The sequence below is a fragment of the Coenobita brevimanus genome, chromosome 84, assembly GCF_032717465.1.
Source record: "Coenobita brevimanus isolate Jiangsu-jjx chromosome 84, ASM3271746v2, whole genome shotgun sequence".
Taxonomy (NCBI): Eukaryota; Metazoa; Arthropoda; class Malacostraca; order Decapoda; family Coenobitidae; genus Coenobita; species Coenobita brevimanus.
The window spans coordinates 43,236,982-43,249,048 of record NC_137037.1 but is presented as its reverse complement, the minus strand read 5'-3'; the positions used below and the strand labels follow the sequence as shown (position 1 = coordinate 43,249,048).

General features: G+C 41.8%; 1 protein-coding gene across 1 annotated transcript; it reads right to left on the bottom strand.

Annotated features, from left to right (window-relative positions):
* Positions 1-4,087: 4,087 nt before the first annotated feature.
* On the bottom strand, positions 4,088-11,806 carry LOC145410200 (nicolin-1-like). The gene is given in 6 exon segments (XM_080280406.1): positions 4,088-4,141; positions 4,292-4,381; positions 5,658-5,813; positions 6,988-7,236; positions 8,626-8,761; positions 11,778-11,806. Coding segments are annotated over 6 exon segments (714 nt in total).
* Positions 11,807-12,067: the final 261 nt, after the last annotated feature.

The following is a 12,067-nucleotide window of genomic DNA, read 5'->3' as shown; positions in this document are numbered from 1 at the left end:
CACTTTAAAACATATTCACATATACCCATTTTATCACAGTTTTACACTAATTGTCTACTTATAACCATATCATCTAAGCACTAGCTCTTTAACTCTGGTGTTCACACTTGTTTACCATATCCATTCACCTTCTTCTTGGCGTGCCATGTCTACTCCCATCATAAAGTTCACTCCCATTGTACCATTTCCGCTACCGCGTCTACATCCATTATCTCCTTACTCGTATGACCACACATTCTAAGCACACTCTCGTACCTCAGTACCAACAGACTTCCTTTCTCTATACCTTTCACCAGTCACATTATATCTTATTCTGTCCATTCCATACATACCATACACATTCCTCCACTCTCCCATTTCTCAATAATCCCAATTTGCACTTAGATTTCACCAAAGTCTTACACGTATGCATTAATGCAGGCGTTAACTCGCATTGTCGTAATCCTCTTGCTGCCTCCACATTCAAACCTACGTTTCATATCAGGGCATTTCTGTCATCAGTCACATGCCTTCTTCATGCCAATTCTACTTCTTTTGCGCAAGAACTGCACTGAATTTGTCTCTTTCCATTATGCACTACATCACATTGAAAGTTACCTTTTCTCACAGCAAGTGTCACTGATCAAAAAGCTTTACGCCTGTATAATTTCCTTTTTCATGGCATCACTCTTCTCCTCGTGCATATTTAAAATCCCACTCTTCAACCAGTCATTTGGAAGACCACACTCATAATAACAAAATGAAATCAGTAACAACACTCACTTCTGTACGGCAGAGGATTCAGCATCTCACCAGTCAACCCAGACACACCGACTTCCTTCCCCAAGTGCACTGTCAATAATACTGTCTTGTCCACGGTACTAATATCAACCAAATGTCAAGGGCCAAACACTGGACCTGCCGCCTCCAAAATTTCCCTCTTCCAATCAAAATGGAAATAGGTACTAATAGCTCAAAGAGAAAATTATTATACTGTGTGCCCTTTAGCAACATAAGGAAAATTATGGTATATAATGGTAAGTGGCTAACCCATGAAATGTATCTGTCAAAACCAGAAAATCTTCAAAATGAAAGTAGTCATATCTCAAGCTTTTCCAACAAAATATCACATACTTGTAATTGGTAAATGTGGTTGGGTTCCTCGCCTGAGAATGCTGTGCAAGGCCAACTACTGGGCTTTGTTTCCACGTCATTCTAATGGTAGTACCTCCTGGGACGATGGTAACCATCCACCTACAACATTTTGGTGGGATAACGGGTGCTTCACCTTACCCAAGGGTGACCCGGGACTATGCAGGGCAGGGGAGTCTATCGCCTGCCCGCATATCCCGTCGATATTTGTAAAGTTGGTAGTAGTAGTAGTAGTAGTAGTAGTAATACGAAAAAGAGGGAATAAGGAATGAAAGCCTATTGCTGAACCTATGTTACAGTTTTTCTTTAATTTATGTAATAATGATAATAATAATAATAATAATAATAATAATAATAATAGCCAGTGGATAACTCTAATAAATAGCAGTAATGGTAATTTCAAAATACAGCAAGGCATTGTAACTATTGTACTAGTATCACAAATAGTAATGCAGCAGCAATAATAGCTGTAGCAGCAAAAATAATAGTTTTAGAGCTTTCACTGTGTGTGCGTAGGTCTATGTGCGTGTTTATACTTTTGCATGTTCTCTCTCTCTCTCTCTCTTTCTCTCTCTCTCTCTCTCTCTCTCTCTTTCTCTCTCTCTCTCTCTCTCTCTCTCTCTCTCTCTCTCATCATGTAATGCCACCAGGAGCTTAAGTCAGCCTCATAAAGCATGATTTTTTGTATTTCATTCTTGCTGCCTCCGTACGATTGTATTTACCTTGGGGGAGCATTTAGTGGGGTTTATGTCGGATGAATCTGTCTTGGGTTGAAACAATCGTCTGGTGTAGTAGTAGCAGCAGTACCGTAGTAGTAGTAGCAGTAGTCACTGTTGCAGTAATAGTGTACTAATAGCAGTAGTTACTGCTGTAGTAGTAGAGTAGTAGTAGTAGTAGTAGTAATAGTACTAGTCATGGCAGTAATAGTAGTAAGTAGTAGTTATATCAGTAGTACCTCACAGTACAAAATTTAAGCACAAAATAAGTGTCTAGATAGTACAACAGAATATATCTTTTTTATAAGAAGTGTAATAGAATGTACAGGTGGTCCAGAAAAAAAAAAAACTGACACTTTTTAAAACCTTGTATCTCTCTCTCTCTCTCTCTCTAAAAAAAAAAAAAAAAAAAAAGTTTCTTTTCTTTTTCAGGTGGGGCATAGAGTGACGTTTATTCTGACAGCAGGATGGACGCTGAGAAACAGTTTTCAATTCAGCAGAGTACCAAAATCGCTGAACTGTACTTTGCATCAAAATCAGTTGCTCTCTGCCAGAGGCAATTTGGTCGTGAATTTCCACAAATGAAAATCTCACATCGCAGCACTGTCAAAAGCCTGATACAGAAGGTCAGAGACACAGGTAGTTCGGCTAACAAGACCCACAGTGGTGCACATTTGACTGCCACAACATCAACACATGTTCAGGACGTTAGGACTCGACTTGGAACGGTCACCACGGAAGTCCACCAGACAGCTGTCACAAGAAGTGAGCATTACTAGTTCTTTGATGAGAATCGTTCATAGTGACCTCAAACTGTTTCCATACAAAGTGCAGATTCTTCAGGTTTGAAGCCAGGCAAACAAGAACGAACGCTATAAATTTTGCCAGACTATTAGGGAACGGATTGAAAACAATCCCGCCGGTCTCTTGGACGTGCTTCTCATCAGTAAAGATTTTGGTGCACTGCTGAACTGAAAAATTTCTCAGCTTCCATCTTGCTGTCTGAGTAAACTTGTAGCATCACTCTATGCTCCACCTGAAAGAGAAAAGAAACTGTGAATTTATCTGGGAAAAACAAACTTTTAAAAAGTTATTTTTTTCTGGACCACCCTGATAGTTGTATTTATATCTACTGTATACTAATAAATATTGGTAATGAATTATCTGTCTGTCCATTTATCTGTCTGTTATCTATCTACTCGTCCGAATCTTCTGTCCATTCATCTATCTGTAATCTACTTTCTCGTCCGTATATTTTATCCATTGATCTATTAATTCTCTCTCTCTCTCTCTCTCTCTCTCTCTCTCTCTCCTGTAGCCAATGATTCTAATTTTGTTAGTCTAAGCAATACATTGCCTTCTTTCCCAAATAATGAAGGTTGATAAAGTCTGATTAACATTGGTAATTATTTAATGTAAACATATAATAAACAATCCTAAATATAGCCCAAAGTTGGAAAATATTCATGTTTTCTTTATGAATATTGATATTTGGGTAAATGTTGATGAATATGGATTGTCACCAAGCAATACTTATTTTTAACTGATGGATGTTAATAAATTGTTGATTATTATTGATAACATGTTGATAAATGAGAAGATATAAAAAGTTAAAAATAAATGCATAGGATTCATCACAGATCGATAAATTTTACACATTTCACTATATTTTCTTTTTTTTGGGGGGGACCATCGACCACCTGCCAGAGGGCCCAGGTCATTAAGCCACTTTATTGTATATATATTTCATGTTATTTTTCATATTTGTATTTATTCACTGTTATTTTCCCAACATTTTACCTACCTAATTTATAATGTAATATAAGCCTAGTCCAGGAGCCGAACACTGAGAATCCTAACTTTCAAATTTCTACCGTAATGTCTAAGCCTATCTAGTCACATCATGCTTACACCATGGGCATAATACTTCGACCAACAGAACTCCATCGACTGCAGATGTGTAATTTCTCTCTACATTACGCACCTGTACTCATCACCTGGCGACCGTCAGGAGAGGCACATATTAATAGACAAGACATCAGCATAAGAAAGAACCAGATGAGCCAACTATTCCATATACCTCAACTGTCGACTCTAATTAAGAAAACACAAACAGATGCATAACATTTACATACATACAAAAAGTGAGATACCACGTCTAGCAGAAACAAGTATCCGTCTTGGGAGTGCGTTTTTGAAGGCTGTGACAACGTTGGGGCGGGTGACGTGTTGGTGTGGTGTTAACTGGTGTACTGAAGGGTCATTATGTCGTACCCACCGCCCGCCAGACCGCCCTAAGTGCAGACAGAGAAATGTGTGAATTGCTGGGAAGTTAAGTTGTTGTTGTTGTGATGATGATTATTATTATTATTACTTACAGGCAATCATTACTGTCATCTATATTAGTCATGAATCCGTGTGTGTGTGTGTGTGTGTGTGTGTACCTCCAAAGAGTTGTCATCAGGTGGCTGCATGGCTTTCCTCGTCTGCTGAGCCAGTCTCTCCAAGGGACTGATTTGCTGGGGTTTCTCTCTCTGAAATATAACAAAAACACTCACAGCAATCATTTCAGGCCAAGAGTGTCATTTTTTTTTTTTATTATTATTACTGATGCCAGATTATTTTATTAAAGATATGAAGGACCTCATGTAGTAAAGAGGTTAATGAAGGCTCTATGTAACCCACCCAGTGCCGATATCCATCCCAAATTGCAAAAACACACATCATTTTGAGACAGCAAGATTGGTTTTACGATATATGTTCTCGAGATGAAAGGGTTAATGCTATTCTTACTCTCCGTCTGCTATCCAGCCATATTTCCTTCCCTTCCCTGACCTAGCATCCGTCTCTCCTCTCCTTCCTACATCCCTGCTTTCCACACTGCCACACCATGCCTCTTATTTTTCCTTCCCTTCCCCTCTCTCTTGTCACTCTTCTCGTCCTCTGTTATTTCTCTGCTCTACCCTTCACTTTCTTCTTCCCCTCTGTCTGCCATGTCATACCCTTCCTTTCCTCTCATCCTTTGCCCCGCCTGACTTGCACTGCCCCATCATTACTCTTCCTCTTCCATCTTCCTTTCCCTGCAATTACTGTACTTCTTGGCCTACACCTGTCCGTCTCCTCCCACTTTGAACTACCTTTCTACCTCCCTGTAGCCCTGCCTTGTCCTTCCTCCTACTGCTCCACCGTCTGCTCTGTCCTTTCAACTCTGCTTCCCATTACACTACTTTTCTTTCCCTCTTGTCCTGCCCTGCTCTACCCTGTCCTTGTGCATCTTCTTTGCCCTCCCGTGACCTTCCCCTATAACCTGTCCTTCTCCTTTGCCCCTTCCTGACTTCGTTGCCCTGTCTTTCGCTCCCCTTGCCCTTCTTCTCTGCCCTTCCATTCCCCCCCTCCCATGTACTGCTCTTGCTTTCCTCCTCCATCCTCTTCCTTGCTAAGTCTTCCCTGTCCTTCGTTTCCTCTCGCCTCTTGTCTCACCCAACATAATCAACTTAACTTTTGAATGTTTGCCCTTCCTCTTCTATCTTCCCTTCCACCCTTGCCTACTCTACCCTACCCTGCCCTTCACTCTTGCCTTGCCATTTATCCTTGCCCCATCTTCCCCTTTCCCATGCCCTACCTTGCTCTGTCTTCCGCTTTCTCTCTGCCCAATCTTGCTATGTCTTGCCTCTTTCCTCCTCACAGTCTTGCTCTACCTTACCTTTTTGCCCTTTCCCCCTGTGCTATTTTGCCCTGTCATATTTTTCTCCTCAGCCCTAATTTGCCTTGCCCTGCCCTCCACCCTTGCCCTGCCCTGCCCTGCCGTACCTGTCCTCCACGTGTAATGATGGGCACACTGAAGGGTGGGAGTCTGGGCAGCTCCCTGTATGCTGTCACCTCCTGTATGAAGAAGGTGCGCCATACGGGAGACGGTTGACGCAGAACTAGACGCATCCCCACCACGTCCTGCCAGTCCACGCGGCTCTGCAGGAGGTTAGATAGGGATTAGGAAGGGTTAGAAAGGGTTGGAAAGGGTTAGGAAGGGGTTAGGGAGGATGAGGCAGAAGTTAGAAAGCGATAGAAAAGGTTAAGAAGGTGTGAGAAGACTGTTTTCGTTGTACTGCACCCCCACCACAACCTTCCCAGTTCATGTGGCTCTGAGGAGGTTAGACAGGGGTTAGGAAAGGTTAGGAAGGGTTAGGCAGGATGAGGCAGGGGTTAGAAAAAGCTAGGAGAGACTGTTAAGATGAGCCGAACAGGAGACGCTTTTTGTAGTATCAGATGCATCCCTGCCACGTCCTGCCAGTCCACGCGGCACTGTATATGAATCAGGTAGAGGTTAGATAGAGTTAGACAGGGTGAAGTAAAGGTTAGGAAGAGTAGACAGGGTGAGGTAGAGGTTAAAAAGAGTTATATAATATTAGGAAGTGTAAGAAAGGATTAGGCATGGGTTAGAAAGGGGTTAAGAAGGGTTAGATGGAGTTAAGAGAGTTAGGAAGGATTATTTAGGTTTAGAAACGATTGTCGCAACAGCACAAGCCTCCCAACCTAGTCCCTGTCAGTCCACACGCAGTTCCGGGAGTTAGATAGGGGTTTAGTTAGGTTGGTTAGAGGTTAGATGGGGTTAGAAGTAATTAAAGGCCGAAACTGATATCGATAGAGGAGCGGAAGGATTGGAAAAACTTAGATGGGTTTAGAAAGTGTTAGAGATTTAAAATGGGTGAGAGAGTTAGAAGTTAGATACGGTTAGCTAGGGGTTAGGATAGATTGGATTTACTTATCTAGGTTGAAGAAGAGACTGACTGATTGATTGATTGATGATAGCAGCTGCTCTTGATAGGATAATGAGGGAGATTTGACAAGGGATAGGAAATATTCACATTAACTACATTTTTAGTCAAGAGAGAGAGAGAGAGAGAGAGAGAGAGAGAGAGAGATTGGACAGATAGACAGACAGATAAATAGATACATGTTACGGGTGTGTTGGGGTTACATAACAGCAACGTATAGTACTGTACATGTACTTCTCCGTCTCTACTTTTTATTGCGTGTTGAGTAAAAATATTGATAACGATAATACTACTACTACTACTACTACTACTAATAGTAGTAGTAGTAGTAGTAGTGGTAGTAGTAACAGTAAAGATAAGAAACCCACCTCGAGACAAGTAACAGAGACAAAATCATGGCTGGCCGTCTCGGTGTGTGGGTGTGGCATAATGATCTTGTTCTTCACCCCCACCTGCCACGCCCCTGGGTCCTTCCACACCCACCCCGACTCCCCACCACCACCGCCCTCCAGGCCCGCCGCCACCGCCCCGCTCCCGCCAGTGGAGGACGTGGGCGCCCTCAACACGTGCACGCCCACCGCCCACGTGTAATGGTTCCGGAACGTGATCTCACCTATCTGAAGAAGGAGTGTGTGTCGGGAGGGGTGTTGTGGTTCCTTATCTTTTTACTCATAATTCAGAAAGAAGGCGCCAAAGGTTTCCCTCATTCCATAAAATTCCATCCCTCCATCATCTTATCCTTTCCTACCCCCTTAGGAACGTTGAGGCCCGGGTCTAGGTTACTCCAAGATCGAGTGAGAGAACACTAGGCCTTGGGTTACTCATTGCCGACAATTAAAGCGAGGGTGACCCCACTTGCCCTTTAGAGGCATTACCGTATGTGAGCAATAAACTCAATCACAGCTCAAATATTGGTACAGTATTGATAAAAATAAATAAAGATAAACAAATGAATAAATCTATCTATCTATATATCTATATATATCTATATATCTATATCTATATCTATCTATCTATCTTTTTTTTTTATGTGCTCGACTCTGGGCATAGGCTTCTCAGCCTGCTCCCAAGGCCCAGTAGTCCTCCTACATATCGTACACCTCTACATGTCACCATCTATATCTATCCATCTATCTATCTATATCTATCTATCTATCTATCTATCTATAATCCGGCTACAGTGCCTGAAGGCGGCACTATATCCAGTGAGTTGATAGTGTTCGCCCCCAAATACCAATGAGTACTATTAAGAGCTCTAAAAGAATAGTGGCCACTAACAACCGTAATTATAGAACTGAAATGAAACTTCAGATAAAGACAGACAGGAGAACTGAATCTGAACAAGAATAGTTCCATGTGTGGGCTGACTGAGGGTGAGGGTGACAGTGATGTAAGCAGTCTGCAAAGTGAAGGTGAGGGTGAGCAAGGGTGAACATAAGGGAGAGGAGAGGAGAGATGAGAACTAGTAAGAGGAGGTGAGGAGTATGAGGGTGCTGGAAGGTGAACATAGAGGAGAACAGAGATCAGAGTGAGGGGAGGTGAGGGGATGTGAGGGTGAGGGAAGGGGCAGGAAGTGAATAATGTTTTCCCTGTGTGGGTTGACGGGAAAGTGAAGATAAAAACATTCCGTCCGCGATGTAAGGGTGAAGGAAAGGGACAATGAGGGTGGGGGGAAGGTGAAGGGGAGTAAGGGAAAGTCAAGAAAGTGAGGGCGGGTGGTGAAAATGAAGGAAAGTGAGGGAAGATGAGGAAAGTGTGGGAAAGTGAGAAAAGTGAGGGACGATGAGGAAAATAAGGGAAGGTGAGCAAAGTGGGGAAAGATGAGGAAAGTTCGGGAAGATGAGAAAAGCTAGGGAAGGTTAGGGAAAGTAAATAAAATAAGGGAATGGAAGTAAAGTGAGCGTGTTACCGGTGTGGCTGAAGGAAGATGAAGAAAGCGAGAAAAAGTGAGGAAAGATTAGGGAAAGTAAATAAAGTTAAGGAACGGTAAGTCAAGCGAGTGTTACCTGTGTGGGCTGCGGGAAGGTGAGGGTAACAATAAAACAGCCCGTCCGTGATGTGAGGGCCGTCTCGTCCACACACACAGGAGTTGGACCGGACTGAGTAAACACCACAGTCTCCCGTGACATCACACACAATACGGTGCCTGGTAGCAAAGAAGGAGTAGCTGATAACATGCGAAATTAATGCTTGGTAGCCTACAAGGGCAACAGCGCCCGTTCATCAATACCAGTGTGAACTTGAAAAAATGAAATACACCTGTGCAGAATGTCCAAATAAAATATGAAAGTGAGTAGGGAAGGAACACTAGGTTACTGTCCAAGTAGTTTTCATCCTCTATGTGTGATATTAGGTGACTGAAAAGTATGTGATGGGGAAGAGTGAGCGTGTGGACTGAATCGCTCTCCCCCTCCTTCTGTTGACGTAAGAGTGACTCCACATCCCAGCATTTGTCTTGCAAGCAGCCTCGTAATGTGCCTGTGCAAAAATGTGAAAACTAGTTACGGTATTAGGCTCGCACCTAACCACAGCGTCAGTGAAGAAAGATACTGTCGTTTTCGACGACTCAGCGGGGTTGTCTGGTTGCTAGGACGGTTGCTATGGACGCTGGTTTAAAAGAAAACGCATTGATATCATGAGACACTATGATATATATATATTTTTTTTTCGAACACACGCTCGTCTACTGAGTATGACTGTTCCATTTCTTACGCTACTTTATTTTAGTGACTACTTTCTGGAGTTTTTAATTGTCTTTTTTATAAAAAAAAAAAAAAAAACTACCTTGGACAAATGGGTAAGAATCAATATATTCATCTGAAAATCATCATCGATGTATTTCTTTACGTTACCGTGATAGCTATGTACCCCCCGTAAACAGTTTTAACGAAGTAGTAACTTTTGATGAACCTTATTTAGAAATTAGAGTTTTAATTTAGCAAGGGGGAGTGTTTGCAAGTTTGGATGGGTTCACAAACATGCATGCACGCCCCCTTCTTTCCTCTCCTTCCTACAACACAAATAAAATAGTTCATACACAAGCTTATAATCACTTTCCTATCCTAAGGGAAAGAACAGAAAACATGAGAAGACTGAACTCTCACATTCTTATCTAAAAAAAAAAAAAAAAAAGTAATTAGTTATGGGCTCCGGAGTTTAGGTGGTAAGAAGACGATGGAAGTTGCGAGGTAGGTAAGTCGTACAGTCGTTAGGGAAGGTGAAAATTCTATGTAAATGGTTGGTAAAGACTGTGATAGGATTCAGGAGTGAAGACAATGAGGATATAATGTAATATTTTGCGGGATTCAGGGCGTCCATGAGATGAAGCTAGACAGGAGATAATGTAATATTTTGTGGGATTCAGGTCGTCCATGGGATGAAGCTAGACAGTGAGGACATCGAACACCAGCGGGACGAGATGTTACCCCTTCCTGTTGCAGCAGGGATGACTGCAATGAGCATCATTTCCTTGCTGTTGAGATATACACCACAAAACGGTGCAAGGTAAGGGCCAATGCTCAATTCAGAAGTATATGTCAGTTCCCAAGGAACTGCCTTTGGAGTATGTATAAGAAAATATTAGCAGGTCCAAAATTGTCATAAATTGTGTCGACTAGTGTATTTTTGCTGATTTCAATTATATCAAATATTTCTTACCTTGAGCAGGTTTATTTATAAATTTATACTGGTTTATGTATTTTTTGTGAAAGTTGAGGATATAACAGTTTTTGCAAATGGTAGCACAGGTAAAAGTTGCCTTCTGTTTGCAGTATGCAGTTTAAGATATATTTTGTGGCAAGTTTATTTTGAAAAATACCATGCTTATGAGTGAAGGATATGACAGAATGTACTTTATTTTTCCCCATTTTGTGATGAGTAAATTGATATTTAGCCCATTTCACTAGGCATGTTGTCTATTTTTATGTTTAAAGTTCCATATTTCTGGAGTCCATCCAGATTTAGGATTATGGTGGTTATGCATTAGTATTATCTATCTATCTATCTATCTATCTATAACCCGACGCCCTAATCCCGCAAAGGGTGGCCACAGTCAAAACGCCTCCAAGTCGCTCTGTCACCTACAATTTGACTACCCTTTCCCCAACTCACCCCCCCCTCCCTCATATACCTCTCAACTCCATCCCTCCACCTCATCCTCGGTCTACCCTTCTCTCTCCCTCCCTCCACCTCACCTACATACACCCTCTTAGTCAGTCATTTATTCTTCATTCTCTCCACATGTCCAAACCACCTCAGTGTATTTCTCCTAATCTTCTCAACCACATCCACCCCACAATGTTCCTTCACTTCTTCATTAGTATTGTGATTGTATATATTGTTATTTTTTCAATGAAAAAAGAGAGTAAAGGGCTGAAAACTTGCAGAAGAAAAAAGTTGCCTTGTACAGAAAAAAATAACATAATAGAGCCAGTTTCAAGATCCATTCATTTTTAGATGCCAGGACACATTGCATTTAAAAGACAGGAGGTCGTAGTCAGGGGGAAGTGTAGATTGAGGAATACTGTTCCGGAGTTGACCAGTTGTGTACATGAAGGGCTGACACTACTGAATAACTTTTGCATAAGAGAGCCAAACAGAAAATTGGTGAGGTAAGATTGCATTGCTAGATAGGTGTAGCATGCCTGCTGTAATGGAGAAGGGATACAAGCAGACAGTTCAGAAGAACAGTGATCATTAAGACAGCAGTAGTAAAGGAAAAGATATACGATATTGCAATGATGAGAGAGATTGAAGGGTCAGCAAGAGAAGGGGAGTTAATGAGATAAAAAGACTGTGCCTTCATCATGTTAACCTGTGGAGTGCTGTGCCAAACAAACTTGCACTTGAGTTTTGCACATGCCACCAGACAAGAGAGGCATGTGCTAAGCCTCCCCACATATGAGAGCAATACTCCACAGAAGAGAGAATAAGGTCCCTATAAAAAGTCAGCAACTGTGCAGGGGTAAAGAAAGTGCAGAGTCAGTTTAGCACAACCAGTCTCAGAGAAGCAGATTTTGTGAGGGGAGTAATGTCATTTTTCCATGATAGGATCAGAGAAAAGGACCTTTCAAGAATACTGGGATTTGGTTTTGTTGAATACAGTATTGAGGGATATTCTTGCAGAAGATATTAAAATTTTTAAAAATATTTTCTTCTTAATGTGTGAAAATAGATATTTTAATGCATACAAATACATCATGTGGGGATCCGGCACCCCCTTGTGGTAGACAGCTCCTCACCAGGGTCGGACCAGAATCCATGCCCATGGTGAGGTGCAGGGAAATATGAGGTGGATTCTGCAGCTGCTTCACCCAAAGTGATCAGTACTGTACCACTGCATGTAGGCATCTCATCAGTGCCTTAATCCAAGAAGTGCCTGGAGTTTTTTTCCATCTGAAGTACTGCTAGGGATATAGGGTAGTCTCTAATGAATTAAATGATCTAGAC